The sequence below is a fragment of the Castanea sativa genome, chromosome 9 (genome assembly GCF_040712315.1).
Source record: "Castanea sativa cultivar Marrone di Chiusa Pesio chromosome 9, ASM4071231v1".
NCBI classification, from domain to species: Eukaryota; Viridiplantae; Streptophyta; class Magnoliopsida; order Fagales; family Fagaceae; genus Castanea; species Castanea sativa.
This window is the reverse complement of record NC_134021.1, coordinates 13,400,283-13,421,235: the sequence shown is the minus strand read 5'-3', so window position 1 is coordinate 13,421,235 and position 20,953 is coordinate 13,400,283. Positions and strand designations below refer to the sequence as shown.

The following is a 20,953-nucleotide window of genomic DNA, read 5'->3' as shown; positions in this document are numbered from 1 at the left end:
AAATTCTATTCAAACTAAAAGTCTATCATTAAAAATTTCTATACTTAAATCCACATAACTCATGTTTTTGTTTTTGTTTTTCTTGTTCTTTTTCCTGAAATATAATAAAATTTGGGCTTAGAAGTCTTGATTGGACCAAGTAGCTACTCTCACTATTTAGTAAATTAGTTTTATTAAAAAAAACTCACGTTTTGACTAAAGGATAAGATTCAACAATAATTTAAAATAAGATTTAACAATATTTTAAAACAAATTTAAATTCTATTCAAACATGAAAGTCTATTAGCAAAAATTTCTAAACTTAAATCCTACACAACCCACGTTTTTTTGTTTTTGTTTTTGTTTATTTTCTCAAGTATAATAAAAGTTGGGCTTAGAAGCTGAAGTTGGGTCAAGTGGCTACTCTCACTAATTAGTAAATTAATTTCACTAATAAAAATAAAAACAGTTCACGTTTTGACTAAGGGATAAGAAATAACAATAATTAAAAAAAAATTAAATTCTATTTAAACTAAAACTCTATTATCAAAATATTTTGAACTTAAATCCTACACAACCCATGTTTTTTTTCCCCTCAAGTTGCATAATTTAACAATAATTTAAAACAAATTTAAATTTTATTCAAATTAAAGGTCTATTATAAAAATAAAAATAAAAATTCTAAACTTAAATCCCACATGACTCACACTTTTTTTTCCCTCAAGTTGCATCTTTCTAAATTAACATTTTATTAGTATATTAAGCTACAAAGCTCTTGATTAAGGATAAGACTTAACAATAATTTAATTTAGATAAAGATTTATCGTCTAAGTTTTATAGATTTAAATTCTACTCCAATTAAAAGTTTATTATCAAATTCTTTAGAAGTTATGTATATTTAGCAATGACTTTTCGTGGTTGAGCCAAGTGGCTATTCTCACTAATTAATTTATATTTTTTATGATATATTTACTCAATTAAGGGATAATATTTAATAACTGTTTAAATTTAATAAAATTTTATCATTTAAATTTCAACAAATTTAAATTCTATTCAAACTAAAAGTCATTTATAAAAAATTTATAAACTTAAATCCCACACAAAACCCCACGTTTTCTTTATAAAAAAAAAAACTCACATTTTGACTAAGGGATAAGATTTAACAATAATCACATTTTTTATTTTGTTTTTCCCCCCTCAAGTTGCATGATTTAATAATAATTCAAAACAAATTTAAATTCTATTTAAACTAAAAGTCTATTATTAAAAATTTATAAACTTAAATACCCACGTTTTTGTTTTTGTTTTTGTTTTTTTCCTCAAGTTGTATCTTATTAAATCAATATTTTAATAGGATACTAAGCTATACAAAGCTCTTGACTAAGGCATAAGATTCAATAATTATTTAATGAACAAAGTTTAGTTACAAAATTGGTTGTAACTTAAGGCTAAAACTTCCTTTAAAAATTACTACATATTTTGAAAATCAAATTGTTATATTGCATGTTCCTTATGCTCTTGATACAAATGTCAAATTTTGTGCCAATCGGATATTATTTATTATATGATCTACAAGCTTATATTTTATGTATAATTTTAAACTAGAAAACTTGCAATTTAAAAAAATTATTGATGGCAGCATTATTGATCTTTAATTTTCTAGAAATTTTACAAGCATGGAGGATATAAGAAGAAAATGTAATTCAATAATGGATTTATCAAAATTCACCTCAAAAAAAAAAAAAAAATTCATTTATATTTTTTTAGGTATGATTTTGTAACTAAACTTTGTCCAAATGTAATTTGGATAAAACTTTATCATCTAAGTTTTAGAAATTTAAATTCTCTCCAACTAAAATTCTATTATTAAAATTTTCAGAACTTACACACACACACACACACACACACACACACATTCATGGTTTTTCGATACAATCCTTTTTAACTAATAAATTACCCCTATAATTAAATCCCACACAATACACTCCATGTTGTTGTATTTTTTTTAAAATGTAACTTACTTTTATGTTTTAATCTAATAAATTCATCTTAGTTATTGTTCTTTGCTTTTAAATTTGCGTGCAGGATATAAAGCCAAAGGAAGCTTACTATAAAGAAGCAAAATAATAGACACCCATTTAAGTTTTTGGTTTTCTTAGGTAAGTTTTTATTTTATTTTTTTTATATTCTCAATTTTTGAACCCTTTTGTCTATATTTTAATTTTTGGTTTTCATTATTGTATTTAATTTGTGTGCGTTGAGTTTTCAATTAGACTATCATTAGAAAAAAAAATTGTATTAAGGAACTATTTTACATCATAAATTAAACATAACTTAAATAGTAATAATCAAACTCATTCCATATCTCAAATTAAGATAACACAAAGCGCAAAGAGAATTTTAATATATAAAAATAGATAAATACTTATAAAGACTAAACTCTCACAACTAGAACTTAAAGTAATTTTTTTATTAAAATTATTTTCTTATTTGAAAATTTATTATTACTATTTATTTAATAACATAATTATAATTATTTTTATATTTTTTAGCTTAAACATGAATATTCATCAACCGTGCATCACATGGGAATAATATTATTGTGTGTGTATATATAAGTTTTTTTTCCCGCTCTTTGAATTTTCTGCGGCCGTTTATTAGTTTATACTGTACATTGTTTGCATTAACTAAACTGAAATGGGATAACTACGAGTCGCCACGCACAAAGGAGTACGGACTATTTATATAAGGAAAATAAAGAGGATATAACTGTAATTTTGCATAATTGATTATTTGGTCTGCCCGGATTGGTCAAAGATGGGCGAAGATAGCAAGTGACACCTGTTCATACCTACTACTTACAAAACTACCAAGCGTGCGTGTTCTTATCAACTTTGATGAAGGTAACTTGACCAAAAAAAAAAAAAAAACAATTAAAGCAAAGTTAGTATTTTTTTTAATGGCCAACAACTTTTGGATTTGGATGATGAGTCAGGTGTAATCTGGCACTCATAACTAGTCCCTTTTTTTTTTTTTTTTTGAATAGAAAGGAGTAATTTTTCCAAATAAAGTAGCCATTTTACAACAATACAATTTCAGCTCACACTTCTTACACGCCAGTTCTTACACGCTAGTTTATAATAATCTAACTCTCATAAAAAAAAATACTATAATTAGAGAAATAATTTAAACTACTTTTATATTTTTTTTATTGAAAGTGAATTTTAAAAATATAATTGTTAAATTTTCATGTTCTTTATGTGCTTAATATAGACATTAAATTTCATTAAATTGGATGTTACTAGAGTATTTTCTATTTGATTAATAAACTTATTTTTATATATATAATTTTAAATCACAAAGTTTGAAAATTTTAAATATTAAATTGATGACATAACTATTGATTTTTAATCTTATTGAAATTTTGCAAGTACGAGGGATATAATAAGAAGATGCAATCTAATAGTTAGATTTTCAAAATTCACATCTAATAATAAGATATTGGCAAAATTTGAATGGTTTTTGTCTAAACTAGTTTGAAAATAATATTTTTCCAATAAAAAAAAAAAGGAGGAAGTCATGTCTTGGCTCTCTTGACTTTTCACGGATTATTCTACTCTTACACGTGAAACACCCAAATAATCTATTAACTGATAATATGATGAATTGAATATAAAATTTCAAATTTTATGTCACGTCGAGACCATGGAACTTACCATCAATAGATCGTATAGGAATTGTGATTGGTTAATATAAAGAAGTACATAAAAGCCAAAGGGATAAGAATATATGGTTTCCACACGGACCATTTGTGATGTATGGAGGCAGTGGCCTGTGATTGTGAATCATCATCGAGCAGAAGGATAAAAGTTCCAATGACAAGTTGTATCATTGGTGCATAGTGCAGCCTCCCATTATAGACTGGATAGTGGGTTTGACTCATGTACCTCGACTTTACAGTCGGTTAAGTTCTTTGGGTGATATCAGATTGTTGAAATAATCACAAACCAACCATAGAAATAATCTTTGATTCATATGAATTTTATTTGTTAAGTGACTCATTAGCCTATTCCATTATTAGAAGTTGATACTAATTATCCAAGAGAATACATGTGAATTGGACCTATAAAATGGGACCATCATCATATACTATTTGTTAAAAAAAAAGAATTTGTTTTCCTATTGTTATTCTCTGCATTATTTTATATTTCTGTGTTTGTAAATATTAAATAATAAAGGTGTGCAAGTAATCCATTTAATTATGCTTAGAATATGAAGAAGGGTGGTTTAGATGTCACATGGAAAAGGAAATCAGATTGAAACTATTCTTTTTTGCAAAGTCACCAATTTAATTATACCTATATTCTAATAAAAGAAGGGGTGGTTAAGATGTCATATGGAAAAATAGAGTTCAGATTTCTTTTTTTATCTCTTGACATGGCTGATTTCCAAAAGTTTGAGACTAAGACTTAGATGCCGATATCACACTATTCATTTAAGTAATCTTAGCCTAAAATCAGTGGTCTTCACACAGCATTATTCCCTCTATCCAATGTGCCAATATAAAGAGTTAGTAACTTGGAATAGTTGCAGCAACCACAATGGCAACACTGCTTTATGTTTCTATGTTAAAGAGGACAGCTTTATTGATTCTTGAAGAGTATATATGTGGTCAAGTTGAGGAAACTAAAGAATATCAATACATGAGCAGCATCATATTCCTGATAGTAATCTAGGAATCATTCATGGTGTATCTAGATTTAAACACAATTTATTGACTAACTTGACAATAGAATGAAAGCAGGAAATCAATTGGAAGACTTCTGAGGTACCAACATCCACACAAAAAAAAAGTTCTAATTTTCTGTGAAAGGTAGAAACAAATTATACGATCAAACATGTCCCTGCAGATTGAATAACATTGTACAGCTCCCATACAACAAAATAACTTGAATCCTAGCGATGATTATGTTGAATACAATATTGAAACACGTGTCTGTAAGTAATCAAGGTATGGCACTGGGTCTGAGGCTTTGAGGAGGAAAAAAAAAGACTTGAATGCATCAGGTCAAGCAGTACCCTGAAACAAAAGCTGATACTGTAGCCTGGTGAGTGGAGATCAATGGTTTTGTATAGAACTTGCTTACTACTGAATTTGGTTGGTGTGTAATCATGGATATTATCTTTATAGCTTCCAAATGGTAAAAGTTATGCAGGCACTTTATAGGCATCAGGTTAGCTAGAGGTTGAACCGTGTTACTGAAATCTTGATAGTGTCCCTGTGTGCCAAGTAAAAGGATGATAGATCAACGTGCTTGCTTGATGATCACATACACAAATTTCATCTGAATCTCTTCTTGGCTTCACTGTAAATTACAACTCCAATGACCGTGAGCCCGTAGCCTGCCATCCCAATAAATGATACTGGGTTTTTAAATATCAAAATTGAAATGACCACAGCAACAGCTCCTTTTGCATTTCCCAGAACCTGAAAATGTTTGAAGAATTTAAATCTTATTAGAAGATGGTCTTTTCATGAGCCAAAATGTCAGCAGTGGTATCATTTGATAAATCTTTCAAGACTGATCCAGCCAAGCTATTAAGAATTTGGGATTACTCTGTCTTTTATTTTTTGGTTAGTCAAAACTAAATGTCTTCCTTAGTTCCTATGTATAATAGCTTATTTTTAGTTTATTCAGCCTATTTGACTTATGTACAACGTTTTAAAAGCTTACACTTTTTAGGTATAGTGTACTTTTGCCCAACTTATTTTTTAAGCCCAATAAACCAATGAAAATAAGCTCTTCCAAATTAAATGAAACACTATGAATTTGTTACATGCTTGTGACTGCTTGCATGAGCATCACGCTTAACAAGTGTTTTCAAAGCTTCGAATTTGAGTTCCCTAAACTTGCCAGCAATGAAGTTATTTAAAATCTATACTGAAATGTACAGTCAGTAATTTGTCAAGAAAAGGAATTGACAATACAAAAACTTTTGAGAGTGGATGGACTTAAGGCCTAAGGGAAACAACTCAGACAGTTGGCAAACCAGACAACTAAACGAACTTATTAACCTGTGATAGTACTAGGAGATTTGAGGTAAGACTATAGCCACAGTTAAAAAGAAAGTTCTAATCTTGAGGATATATATAACATAAAAAGAACTCCTTTATGGAACTTGGATTAGAGCTAAGGAGTTTAATAGCAATGATTTGAATAAAGTATATACTAATGTGAGCAAGAATGTAAATACTGAAACCAGGTAATATACAGTTCAAGCCCCTAGAAGCAATAAAAAATCATTTATTTGTAGTTGAAATTTCATGTAACACAACAATCCTATGGAAAATTAACCAGCTGAAGCATCATGTGTACTTTAGTAAACCACAAAGGAGAGAAAAAGAAACTAAAAAAAATGGGGCGTACCTGGAGAGTCAAAGCACTTGTGTGTTTAGTGACCAAGAAATTGGTCAAGTTCACAAAGTATGCAAGTGAAGAATTGAACAGCAGATACCAGATTATTTTGGAATCTCTTCTGGAAAGATCTACAGTGATCTCAAACACATTGTCCTCCATCAACAGTGTTGCAGGAAGTAAGAAAACTATAGCTATTGGTGCCATGTACAGCAGAAGGTTCATAGAGTTCAGCTTTTCTCTGGAAAAAACATTGGGATAATCTCAAATTCTCAATCTAGCTTATTAAAAATGAGTACCAAATTAAGGTCTAAATTCTTAAATTTCCTGAAATATTGCTATAGCTAGAAAGATAGATCCATACTCTTCTGAGGATAGCAAAATTTCCTGAAGCACTGACTTGAATGCCCTTCCAGCTGTAGCTGAAACACAAACGATAAACCCTAACAAATGGAAACTCGGTTCACCCTACAACCAAATAATACATGTACATAAACATCTTCTCTGATATTAAAAAAAATTAATTAATTAATTGAAAAAAGAAAACATCAACAACACAATAGGTAAGTGGGTAACCATGCAGAGTCAGCAATGAAACAATTGATCAAGTACACACCTCACCTGAGACTCAGCACACGCCTGCGCAACTTACGCTCATCCAATTCAATACCAATCTAGACAATCTGAGTGCCACACCATATATTGCATTTAGCATTAATCTATTACAGAAAATTTATACCCTCTCTGACTTCCTGTTATACTAAAACTAATTCATTCCTTAATGCAGCCCTTATTGATAATTACTGATTAACTGCACCAGAGAATATATCTGTTGATCCAAGAGAGCTCTTCATTAATCACCTCTAACTTTTCAACAGTTCCTTCTGGCTCTATTTGGGTCTCAGAAAGTAAGAGGGAAAAGGAAGAAATATACAAAATGAAAATCTTTATCATTTTCCTGCCCTACAAACTTTCTGGAACTAATCAGAGCTAGGTTTGAATAGTTCACTTAATTTCTTTGATTCATGAATGAATTACCAATTTTTATTCAATAATTTGAATTTTTTATTCAATACTTTGCTTTCTCTCTAATCAACCATCAATGTCATTGAAAACCCTATCAGAACATTGATTGTTAGAGAAAATCATAGAATTGGTTGAAAAATTAAGAGATTGATTGTTAGAGAAAATTGAAGGATTGAAACAACGATGACTGACCGCATAAACAGTGCCTAACCTCAATTGTGTGGATTGGAACACAATTCTTCTAGTTAAACTGTGCCATATTTTGTATATAACACAAATCTATGTCCTCTCCTCTCGTTTGGACTTTTTAAAAACAATTCACAGTACATATTTCTCTATTCAATGAATAATTTATCGTTATTTGTATATTTCAATATGCAACTTTTTCGACCTTTCTCAATTTTCACTAAGAAAAGGCTTTAAAAAAAGTACAAACAAAAAATCCACATTGTTCAATAACATCCAAACAATTTCTATATCGATCCCTATTGACCAAATTTACCAAGAGTTTCACTAATTCACCCGCTAAAATCATCATCCATACAAAGAAGAAGAACTGAAAAACATAATAATAATAAGGCTAGTGAAACAAAAAATGTCTCATCTGTTAATGCGACATGTTATAATTGGTGTATAATAAAAGTGCGAGTCTATATAAAAATAATTGTACGTCAATCGCGTCTTACCCCAGTTGCAACGATGACCCCAGCAACAACAGGAATGAGAGTCACATAAGTAACCCAGGACTCCCTCCTCTTTCTCATCACGTAAGCAAAAACCGCTGTGAAGAACGGCGTGGTGGCCCCGATTGCCTGGTTAAACGACACCGGAATGTACCTCAACGACACATTCCCACAAACCACGGAGAAGCAGAACACGACACTGAGCCCAGCGATCTTGACGAACTGTTTCTTTGACGCGATGTGTTGCAAAGGAACCACTTTCATACATGCAATGGCAACGTAGCTGAGCACAGAACACATGGACATGTGACACATGGTGAGGAACACAGGGTACTTGAAACCATAGTTGGTGAGCAAGTACTTGTTGAGAAGCAAGACACCGATGTTGGAACTGTACCATGCTACCACGAGCCCAATCGTGTACCATGGGATCAGGCTCTTCATCATGGTTATGTACAAGTTAAAATTCCTAATGGGTATTGAAAAAATTGGAGCTTTTAGCTTTAACGAGGTTTTTAGAGAGAGCTGTGATTATTGGGAGGAGTTTGTAACGTAACGTTAAGAGGTAACGGTCGTGCCAGTTGCATTGCATGGTTAATTTATTGGGGCCAAAAGCGACATATCATATCATATATCGTTCTTATCATGGTTTAAAATTAAAATACCATATTTTTAAAAGTTTCAAATTAAATCTTAATAGAAAATCAATGTATGCATTCATTGGCCGGAAAATGGACGGAATGAAACTAGGATTTTGTTGTATTTGGTAGTCTTTTTGCTGTCCTATTATGATACTTTGAGCTCACTCTTTTAGCTATTTAATTAATCTATGAAGATACTCAATTGATTAACCATAAAAAAAAAAAAAGTTTAATTTGAAACTATTATGTATTAAAGCCTATTGTTTGTTAGTTTCAAATCTCAAAGTGGACTTTTACATCACATTCGGTTGCATGGAATGGGAGAGAAGAGAAGAGAAAAAAAAAGTTGGGACAGGGAAAGTTAAAAGAAAGGGGAAAGTAAATATTTCTCCTTCTTGTGTGTTTGGATGCATGACTTTCATATGGATATTTTGTTTTATAAATTTTAAATGAGGAGCAGAGAATTTAAGTCCCAGACGTCTCTACTAGAAACATTAAAAATATATCATTTAACTTAGAGGCCATTGACTCGTATAGACATATTATTGATATTAATTTTGTTATGTATCATTCACAAAAAAAAAAAAAAAAAAAAAAAAAGTATCAGTAGACTTATTCAATCTGATAAACGAAGCTCGTTTAACATTCTTTCCTCCCTTTTTTCCCCAATAATCGTTTCAATATTCAATTCAATGGTGGAGTTTCTTGATAGCGGCAGTTTGGACCCTCTGATTGATATAAATCATAATCTATTGTTTTCATGAGGCTGGCAGTTTGGACCCCATTCTGGTTCATACTGATCAGACGATCATGTACAAGTTTTGGTACCTAAATCAGACGGCTGTTGTCAACAATTTATATGAGTCTGTACTCTGCACTGTGTTGTACATGATGAATAATACGGTAGTAAAAATGAGAGTTGCATGACACTATCAAATTCTAATCACGTGGTGCCATGTTTTTTAAGGAAGTTTTCAAAGTACCTGTCAGGTAGTTCTCAGTATTTGGACTAATTTAGCACCACTTCCACGCCAAAATTGACGTGTTTAGCTTTGTGTTTTGGAAATTAATCCAGCCTTAAATCTGTGTACCAGTTCAATTTGCCATCCTTATTTGATTTCTAGGTGCACCAAATACTGCAAATTGACTCATTCTAATTTCAATGCCAGCAGATCAGTTTGAATAGTATATGAGCCTCATTTTTTAGTTCATGACTAGGCAATCTCAGATTTCAAATCACCTTATTTTGGCTCTACTGCAGTTCTAGGCAATTGTATTTGTTAAAATTTGATCCATGGAACATTGTTTACCCCTAAGTATCTATGCCTGTGATTTATGAGTTATGACAGGCTTAAATCATGCATAGCTCAAGACTTGTTAGGTTGGTTAGCTACTTAGCTTCCTTACTGCACCATTTTTTTTTTTTACTTTCTTATACATTTCCTCAACCAAAATTTAGTTACAGTTCTTTAGATATTCAACTGAGTTTGGAATTGTATTGAACAACAAGCCATGCCACATGATTGAATTGAATTGTCATTAAGAAAAGATAACACCATTTGCAATGTATTGGTCAATGCAATCACATAATCGAATTCTATTTGGAAATCTAAAGTACAATAATTAACGATTTTACCTAAATTTTACCATTTTTCTCGAGCAAATTGTTTCAAACATATATTTTTTTTAAATTCTTTGCTGCATAATATTTTAACAATTAGTTGAAAAGACATACTGAAACGCTATGATAACTATGGAGACAGATTTTTTGAAACAACTTATATTGCTTATGAAGTATTAAGTCTCAACATTTATCATAGCTAGGTGGTTTCTCAATGTAATTGGAAGAGAGACTTATAAATCAATGTACTCTACAGAAATGGCCAGATCATACAGCTGATAAATTGTTTATTTAATTTTCCTTAAGAATGAAATTGTCATTTCCTGCTGCTGGTTTCTCTCTGAACCTACAATTTCTAACTTCCTGCTTATATTCATTTCATGTCTTGGCCATCCTTTACTTTCCAGGAGCTACATGACAGAGAAACAGCAGTGAAGATGATCATTTTTATGTATTTCTCATTGTGGAGCGTGGATAACTCTAACAATGACTTCAGTCAGTGTATATTGCTATCTATTTATGCCACTACAAAGGCACTAGATGAACCTGTGAAATGGCTGATTGACCCAAGAAGTGATTTTGAAGCACCAAAATGGCTTATCCGATACACACCAGAAACTGCAGATTCAGGAATCCTCCATTCTATAGTTGCAAAGCTCTCAGGACTAAGTTTTGAAGGCCTTGACCATTTAAACCGTAGGCTGAAATCATCATCATCATAAGCTGGTGCCCATTTGTTTTGGTTCTTAAGAATCTCAACCAGTGCAAATGTGCCCTCAGTCATAAGATCATTTCTTGGGCAAGCAGACCAGAAGGTGACTGCAACCAATTGACCCTTTTTAAAGGTGGAATTTGAAGGAATATCAGTTTTGACGTCCCCAAAGTTCACGCCAGAAGGGGTCGCATCTAAGACAACTGGTGGCAGTAAGCTGATTTGATTGTCAAGGAGATCTGGGGGCTGCGGTCCTGGCTCAACAGCTTGGCCACTGATGAGAGCTGCAGCTAATTTTTTGAACTCTTGAATGTAGGCATCAAGTGTGTGTGGACCATACAGTGTGGAGGCTCCCTGACAATCAGAATACCCGGTCATAAGAGAATTTATGCAACATTAGGAATCCTTTTTGAGACAAGAAAAAAATTGTGCTTCACTTCAGGATGACCTCTTAAATAGTCCTTTATGAATCTCCTAAAGAATAAGGGAAAATGAACTGCATAGCTGAACAGACAAAAATGTTTGGACACAAGGTGGACAACGCCAGGTTGTTGTCAACAAGTAGAGAAGTGGGTGATACAAACCTCATATCTTTGCACTTTGTACTCCTCAATGGTGGTCACATACTGTGAATACGTATTGGTCAGCCCTGCAATGACTATATGGACATTGCTGTCAAATTTTCCATTACCTTTAGAAGTAAGCACCGTCTTAACAGCATCACGGAGGCGCCTGCCGGCCATGGTTGTGAATTCTACAAGAAATAAAATCACCTGGAACCTTAGGAATCTATACCCAATATCTTATTGTAAGAATATAATTTCCATCCCTAAGCAACATTTGCTTAAAAATGTGAACAGTGATAAAGTAGAATTCTAAATTTCTAATGGAAGAAGTACTAAGAGTAAAGCGGGATAGTTTTACCTCCAGGAACGCTGAGAATCACGAGTTGCCCTATCCGCAAAATTTGAACTGGAAGTATTGAGGGCTGCAAAAGTAATTCAATCGATATATGTTAGTATCACTAGTAACCCGTACTTGAAAAAATTTAAAGCACTGGCTAATTGATCCACAGACAGAATATCACTAGGAATTTGATCAAAATACTAAAGTAATCATCTAAAAGTATCACTAAACTCTAATGTTTGCCCCAAATCTGTTCCATCACTAATGAATGATAACCTAATGCAAACATAAGTAGGCGAAAAGTATTAAATACTTATTTCCAACTCCAGAAATTAATTCAATTAGATTGTTACAAGGATTCCCCAAATTTTCTCTCAAAAGGAAATCTAAAATGGGATATTGATAACAAGTATGAGATTTCCAGACACTGCCATTGAATTTAGTCCTCCTACATGTGCAGTTGCAGAGCACTTCAACATGCAGAGCTTGTCCACAAAGTTAATATACTGTTGTAGGCTTCTTCAATATAGATATTCAGTGGAAAATAAATTAGGTACTCACTGCCCAGTCATATGGTTTCTTCATTTCCCCAGTATCAAGCAGAATAGGCTTTGGAAGCTGACATTTGACCTGTTCCTGACTCGGTGTTTTTATCAAGTTCCTCACCACCCTCCAGAATACATTCCCCTGTAGAAGTACCCAAGAAAAGAATCAATTCCCAGTGTAGGTGCTTCAAGAGGGGCAGTGTATACAGATGGGTCAAACATGTACCAGCAATTCCATACCTTATCATCTCCCTGATTGAAATCAAATGCTCCGGGACCATCAGTGGTCCCTGCAGCAAAAGAAAAGCCCATTGCAGCTGGGCACGTTTTCACCACCTCCTGACCCCCTCCCACTTTAGGAAGTGAGACCTCAAGGCTGGAGAAATTTAGATATGCATGTCGGTAATCAACTCTCCCTTTCAGCTGCTCAGATGCTTTGTCAAACAGTTCGACAGCTTTTTTGAATTGCCTTTCTCCAATTATACGAGTACTCTCAAATTCGTCAGGGTAACTGTAAATGAACATAATCAGTTAAAAATTTCCAATGAGCTCCCTTGTAAGAGTAAGATGGAGGGTGAGGCCATGCATTTAAGACCCACCAGGTATGTGTCTGCAGTCTGCACGCATGCACGTGTAATTTACCCATAAAATATATTTTAACAACAATTAAGACTATATTTGAATGTTATACTTGGAAGAACTTTCAGAATTTTAAAAGCACATACCCTGGTCCCCTACCAAAACATAATTCATTTTTACCACTGCAGGTACTGTGATCAAAATCGCAAGGCAATCCAGTGTCTGTGCAATATGCACCAAGAACATTTGGGCTCACATCACCACAGTTTGATTGACAAAATGCAGATACAAACTGAGGCCTGTCAGCTTGCTTCAAAGCATTCCTGACCCTACTTGCAAGACTTAAAATCTTTATTGCAGGCTTTCCTTTAGATGGCTGAAAGGAGGAGGCAAGTCTCAGCAACTCATTCCCTGTTTCAAACAAACTGTATATAATGAAGTTGGAAACATTTAGAGAGGGTTTGGATACACGTCTGCGTCTGCGTCCAAACCCTTTCCGCGTTTTTTTTTTAATAGACCAGCGCTTAGTGCACTGTTCATGGCATGAACAGTGCACTAAGGCATATGAACAGTAAAAAAGAGTAAACAGTAATTTTTTACACATTTAAAAATTATTTTGCTACAGTGTTTTCAGTTTTCAGTTTTCAGCAATAAGTTCTATCCAATGTTTTCAGCAATGTTTCTGTTTCCTAATGAAAGAAAGGTCTTGTCTAAGATGTCACGCTGTTAATATGGCCTACCTATGATCTATTTGCGTCATTTTAATAATTCAAGCCAATACTTGAAAGAGTGAGTATAATCCAAAAACCTTACCTATCTGTGCTTGTTAATGAAGTTGCCAAATTCTAAGAAATTGGCATATAGGTTGTTTAATCTTATTTTCTGAATGAATGAACCAATTAAAATAGATCTTGTAAGAGTATTTATTAGTCTTTGTTGATAGTTCCTCCAACGGTGTTAACTTCTGATGGGAGTCAAGAGCATAAGATTCAGTGGGTTGCTATCAAGTTTTAAACCGGTGTAATATATGCAATTTTATTTATGCAAATAAATTATGGATACCTAGTCTGCTGCATGGCGACATCACAATGAAGTGGTTGAACTGCTAGCAAATAAATTTATGACATTTTAAAATTAATTTTGAAGATTAAAATTGAACATATAATAATCATGTTCGGTGGGTTTGGCTAATTAGATTGTGGTTAAGATAATCAAAATAAAAGTGATTTCTGGCTGGCTTTTCTGAGCTGAAAACCTAGATGAGCAAAGCACATAATATTTTGATGACCCCCTAACTACAGCTTTGGAAATCAGATTTATAAAATGCACTATGATTTTACTTGATTTCACTTACAGTTTTCATTAGGGTTAGGAACTATTGTTGATACCCTTCGTGGGACTCCATCATCTTCAGACTTATTGAAATATAGTGTATCAGAACCTTCCCTTAAACCCTTCTGCTCAAACCAGTCCTCCATAAACGGTGCTGCAGCTCCTTTGTTGTCACCACTTATTAATGAGTTTGTATTACTCATTGAAGTTCCATGAGTAGCAAACCAGTTAAAGCTACCTACTGGTCCCCATTTATCATCCACAAACTTTAAGAGGGTCATATCTTTGTCAACATCATACTTATATTTAGCCCGTTCTGCTGCAGAGTTATTAAGATAAGCACTAGGACTACGATTCACCCCAGCATCTAAAAGCTCCCCTGTGAAACCAGGATTAAAGTTGTGAAGTCGCATAATACATTAAAACATATCTCAAATAAGAAAAAACAGAAAAACACCAAAGCCCCACTCAACCTCAGACTGAAGCACAGAGAATGAGCAAAATGCATCACTACATGTCAAGTAGTAACAGCATATTTCTTGTGGACAGAAAGTGTCACATATGCCTGATTACAAATACCATTATTCATAGACAACTGGAAAGTTCAATAATAAATGTTAGAGATATATTAGCCCATTAGTATAAGTCCAAGCCTAATTCTACTTTGTGTGCAAGCCAAGTCTTCTACTTGTACTAGAAGTCTATTAGTCTAGGGTTTAGTCTACTATATATACACATGTTATGGTTCATTGTAACACAGGATTTGTACTACACTCTAATATATTATTAATGTAGCCCTTTAGGGTTTCCTCCGTGGATGTAGGCCGTTAGGCTGAACCACGTAACCCTCGTATGTTATTGTGTTCTATACTTTATGTTTTTGCTTCTGCATCCATACTAGCATATTCAACATGGTGTATCAATGCTAATATTTAACATGGTATCAGAATCACCTTCCTATGGCCATGGTTTTCTGTTTTTACGGTATTTTAAGAGTAATCTTTGTCTTCCTCGGTGGTCTTTTGCTGCGTTTATCTTCTTGGCTTTCTACTGCTGCCATCAAATCTCTCCGGTATAGTCATGCCACCGATAGAAGTCGCATCAACACTGCAAGACCATTGTCTTCTTCAAACCACCGTCACAGAGCCAAACTTCATTCAAGGGATCTTCTCAACCTTATCAAATCTTAAGGTTTCATCAAGCTTCCACCTTGAATTTGAGAGGAGGTGTTAGAGATATATTAGCCCATTAGTATAAGCCAAAGCCTAATTCTACTTTGTGTGCAAGCCAAGTCTTCTACTTGTACCAGAAGTCTATTAGTCTAGGGTTTAGTCTATTATATATACAAATGTTATGGTTCATTGTAACATAGGATTTGTACTACACTCTAATATATTATTGATGTAACCCTTTAGGGTTTCCTCCGTGGATGTAGGCCGTTAGGCTGAACCACGTAATTCTCGTGTGTTATTGTGTTCTATAGTTTATGTTTTTACTTCCGCATCCATACTAGCATATTCAACATGGTGTATTAATGCTAATATTTAACAATAAACAAATATACCAATTAATCAGTTGGACACCATTTCATCACAGTTATAAAGTTAAAGCTTTATGGTCCCTTACTTCAATGCCTAGAACTCTCAATAGGATTGGATTATTTGATATACTTCCCAAATAAAATTATTGTATTTATTCAGAAAATATGTCAGAGGAACTACTTTGCTTCATCATAATTATGTTCCTCTAACCAAACCTAAATGTAAGAAAGAACATTTTTCTTCTCATTATTCCATGCAATATGCATCAGCTGTATCCATTTTTACTTTTACAGGTAAGTAGCTTGGTGAAACATGAACTTTTAGGGGTAAGTTTTTCACCTAAGTTTATGCAACAGATATGGATTTGCAGAGTTGCACAAACAGAGTACAGAGATGTTGAGTCACCTTTCTAACCTTTATTAACAAAAATTGACCCTGGTCGAAGACTTTCGTGAGCTTGTACAATGCTTTTCTCAATGCCATCAACAATAACATCAAACGACTGGTGTACAAATCCAAGAGATGTTATGATATATACAACATATTGGAGATAGCCTCCAGGACCAGCATGAGTGTGGATACCACTAATGGCAACATTCTGCTCTGTATAGAGGTCCCCATACCTGAACAAAGGAAGAAATTTGATTATCTCAGACGATCCATTGGTATCAATCCAATTAGAGCACAAAAAATGAAAATTGAAAAGGATATATTTGTAAGGAGGATTCAGGTTCCCATGTCCTAAGATAACAAAACATCATTAGGAGATCTAGATTTTTAGGCAACAGCTTTGGGTCGAACAAATGGATTGGAGTGTCAGAAAACTAAAGAGAAGAATAATGTAAGCATGAGAACATGAGTGGATTTCTTTGCAAAAATTTGCTATTTTTAGCAAGAGAGAAATGAAAAAATATTCAGAAAGAAAGCAGAGCATGTCCAAAGAGTGGTTCAGAAAATCAACGATGATTTTAAATCTCTCACAAGGATTGAAGAGGTAGATGCTAATCAAAGGAAGCAATATTTCATTTGAATGGTTGAACATTAATGTCGTGTTTACACAAGATAGTAAAAGAAGACAAATAATGAGGCGTGATGGTCACTCCACAAGTACAAGTTCTTGTAAGGTATAAAGGCAAGGACCAGGATTCAATTCTCTATGAGAGAACTTCACACACATATATTTAGATTAAGCTAGAGTAGGATTTCTACGTCAAAAAAAAAAAATTGTAGATGGGAGCTTGTCAGAAAGACTAATTTCTTTCATTGTTTAGATTAAACTCTACTTGAATTTTCTGGTACATACCCTCTTTTATATAGAATTATAGATACCCTACATGTACAATTGAAAATTGAAAGGGTAGGTCTTGCTGTAATAGATTTGATCTTACTCGCTCCGTGTAATCTTATTTTGGGAGAAGGTGAGATATACAATTCCTGGTTAGACCTCCTTTCAGTAGGATTTGAAAATTTACTTTAAAAAAAAAAAGTCCAAAATGCTAGGAGACATATATTAGTATGTAAGCATTGATTATATTCACAAAAGCTCATGTTATGTTTCTATTCAATTACCGTATAGGTACTACTGCAATGAAAAAGAGAAAAGAACACACACGCATTAAAGCATAATGAGAGTTCAGAGTTGTCTACCTTGCTTTTAATCTCTCAAGTACTTTGATTGTAACAATTTGTGAGGCCATGCAGGCATCAAGATTTACAAATACTAGACGGTTCCCCTGAGGTTCTGCAACAATAAATGTACGAGCTCGCAATCTGAAGTGAACTCCAGATGCAATCTGCTCCAAACTTGCATAACCCATCATATTGACATCCGCAGCAGGCCCTGTTATGTCATAGCTTCCGAGACCAATCAAGTAATTTGAAGCCGATGAAGCCCCGCTATTGCTAATATTATGGACTAAGAATAACAAGAAACCCAGGAACCAAATTGTTGCAGATGACCACTGTATATGGCCATTGAGAAGAAAAGCAAGCATCCCCATAGCTCTCTTCTGAAAGAAATAATTACCCTTTCACTCAATTCTTTCTATCCTTCACCAAAAGAAAAGATAAACCATGAGAGGTATATTATTTAATTCATACATTGGTACTAACTTCTAAGTTGTAACATTTAAAGAATTGTAGCCAACATACATCTTAATAGTCCTTTTCTTTTTTTTTTTGTTGATATATAGCTTAATAGTCCGAAAAATGGCATCCCAAAAGGCATAAAAGTCCAGGCTTTCTAAATCATAGATTCAAAATTTCACTCTTTCTATCCTTCACCAATACAAATGATAAACCATGAGAGGTGTATCGTTTAATTCATACAAAGGTACCTAACTTGTAACATCAAAGAATTGTGGCCGACATACAGCTAAGTAGTTAAAAAGAAATGGCATCCGAAAAGAGCAAAGAAGTCTAGACGTTTCTTAAACATATGTTAAACTTGCATAGAATAAAAAATGGATACACTCATACACATAACACATTATAGTCATTCAATCCCAGTCCATTCTCAGGCTCACAACCATTTATTTTACCATTGTTTCATAACTATAAATAATAACAAAAGGTGAAATCAAAGGAAAACAATACATAAACTGTCCAAACCAAACAACTGAACACTATCTTATCCAAAACTACTCTTACATGAGACAACATAGGCCAATTTTGACACAGTAAATTATCAAATCGTGACCCAACTCATCCAAACAAATTCAAAAGTTTCCACAAACAGGTCCTGAGGTCCCCATGGAACAACTAAATGTAACAGAAAAGAAAAACCAGAAAACAAAGACTAACATAGGTATCATATAAAACAATATGCTACCTTCACTGTCATATAAAAATGAACTCAACTCAGTGTCACCAATGGCGAGATGATCTTTCAACATATATAATACAGAGGGTTAAGTGAGAAAAGGGTAAAGGAGTCTTGAGTCTTGGAAAAACTTCTACATGCAGCAGATGCATGTTTCTTCTCTCTCACTAGGGTGGACCCCACTTGTGGGGTCCACCCCTAGTGAGAGAGAAGAAGCTGCATGTAATAACTTCTCTGAGCCTTGACAGATCACAGACCCCAATTTTGTCCACCCCAAATGTGGGGTCACTGAAAAGACAACTATATACGCGTAGTTACGAACTTACGATGCCATACATACATACATTATACATACAGCCATAGTATGAGTCTTTACCTCATAGTTAGCGCTACAATCAAGGAGAGCATTCATTCAAAAAAAAAAAAAATACCCTTTTTTTTTGGGGGGGTACTCTTCAGTCTTCTCTTCTCCAAAACTCGCAGCTTTACTTTATCCTTAACACCAGTCAAATAGGCGTTGATTTGAAATCAGGTTTTACCCAACAAAAGAATTGGTCAATATTGCCACTGAATTACAAAACTAATTACTGAAATGAAACACATAAGTTTTGCACTTTTTTTTGGGAAAAAAAAAAAACAATAAACATCATTTTACTGTTGAAGAATGAAAGTACTAACATCATGCCCAAGACGGGCTAGGGAGTTCGATTTAAATGATGGGGGGAGGGGGGAGTTCTACTGTTGAAGAATGAAAGCACTTGCATTTTTCACTTTATATGTAATTTGTGTGTGCTAGCGTGTGTTTAAACACACTAACACACACAAATCGTACACATATGGATGGCTGTTTACTACACACGCTAACACACAAATTGTACACACATGATTTAAGTGTCGCGTGTGTGTACGTCTATGTGTTAGCATATTTGTGCGTGTTAGCGTGTGTCTAAGAGTTATTTGTTTTAAAAAAACCTTCTACCCTTATAAGTAAAAGGTAAAAGTGCGGCAAGCTTATTCTTTAAGTGAGTTAGGCATTGCCTAAGACCCTCAAATTTTAATATTTTTATACCAAGATATTAATTAAACACCCACCAAATATTAGGCAATAGATAAAATATATAGGATTTTGTTAAGAAATGTCATAAAGGCGATGCCTTTAATAAATACAATGTTTTATACATTTTTCAAAAAATAAAGTTAAACTGTTCACAATGAATTTGGGCATACAAATCAATGAATCATTAATAGTACCCAAAAATATAATCTGCTGCTAGGAATACTAAAATCAAGACCTAAAAAAAACTCAATCTCAAACTTTGTTTTTTGTACTCATTGCTGAAAATTTGGGCACTCTTCGTTTTAAAGCATTAAAATTTAGAAGTGATTTCTTGAAGCTTCTTTTTAGCTGTGCTTTGAACTTTCTTCTACTAGGCATTCCCTTCAGGTTTGACTTTAAAATCTCTGTTCAAATTTGTGTAAAACTTCACTCACTTGGTTTGGTTTTTTGTATCTGTAGACTAGCTCTTTAGTTTGTATTTGTCTTTATTTCTTTGGTGGTGGAGTCTAGAAGGCACATAGGTCAAAAGGCTTTTTATTTTATTTTATTTTTATAAGAAAAGGCATTGTTTGTATCTATGTAAGAGTGACCACTTACCGTAATATAGCCATAAAGGCCACCATTTTTTGAGAAGCAAAAAAAAAAAACGAGTGACCACTTACCCGTACAAACTATGCTTCGCACTATACAACAGCTTTACGCAGATCACATTCACACATTCTGTATTACTGCATTCACTGTTTTTAATGTCGCTCTCCTGCCATTCACAAGTTAGTTGAGTAGAATAGGTTTTATTTATTTATTATCTTTAAGAACAAAAAAGTCGTTATATAGTGGTCCACATCCACACCTCTTTCTTTGGGTTTTTTTTTTTTTTTTAATAAATAAATTTCCACTTCTTAATAGTTAATATAGTGCTCCACATTCAGCCGTTTTGTTTTTTAAGGAGAAGTTTTGTACAAAAGAAAAGGTTAAATAAATATAAATATCTATATATAACTAATTATTCTTAAATAAAACTATAATCAAAATGTTAAGTTTTATTTTAAATGCATATATAGCTTATAGAATTTTATTAACAATATTTGTTGTTG

General features: G+C 33.2%; 2 protein-coding genes across 5 annotated transcripts; both read right to left on the bottom strand.

Moving 5' to 3' along the window:
* Positions 1–4,711: 4,711 nt before the first annotated feature.
* LOC142610063 (putative sugar phosphate/phosphate translocator At3g11320) lies at positions 4,712–8,661 on the bottom strand. Its single transcript, XM_075781774.1, has 4 exons — positions 8,108–8,661; positions 6,760–6,863; positions 6,408–6,636; positions 4,712–5,467 (listed from the first exon to the last, which is right to left on the bottom strand). The coding sequence occupies exons 1-4, from the start codon at positions 8,549–8,551 to the stop codon at positions 5,321–5,323; spliced, it is 924 nt and encodes a 307-aa protein (XP_075637889.1). The 5' UTR covers positions 8,552–8,661; the 3' UTR covers positions 4,712–5,320.
* Positions 8,662–10,669: 2,008 nt separating this feature from the next.
* On the bottom strand, positions 10,670–19,339 carry LOC142611391 (neutral ceramidase 2). 4 transcript variants are annotated; one of them, XM_075783509.1, is made up of 10 exons: positions 19,234–19,339; positions 17,629–18,030; positions 16,396–16,604; positions 14,463–14,819; positions 13,255–13,519; positions 12,770–13,040; positions 12,546–12,671; positions 12,003–12,066; positions 11,663–11,832; positions 10,670–11,432 (listed from the first exon to the last, which is right to left on the bottom strand). In XM_075783509.1, exons 2-10 carry the CDS (start codon positions 17,979–17,981, stop codon positions 10,884–10,886), a joined length of 2,364 nt encoding a protein of 787 aa, XP_075639624.1. In that variant the 5' UTR covers positions 17,982–18,030; positions 19,234–19,339; the 3' UTR covers positions 10,670–10,883. The 4 variants fall into 4 exon arrangements, with proteins under 4 accessions (XP_075639624.1, XP_075639623.1, XP_075639622.1 ...); XM_075783508.1 differs by lacking the exon at positions 19,234–19,339 and adding an exon at positions 18,812–18,945 and having other exon boundaries at positions 17,629–18,025; XM_075783507.1 differs by lacking the exon at positions 19,234–19,339 and adding an exon at positions 18,812–18,940.
* Between the last annotated feature and the right edge of the window lie 1,614 nt (positions 19,340–20,953).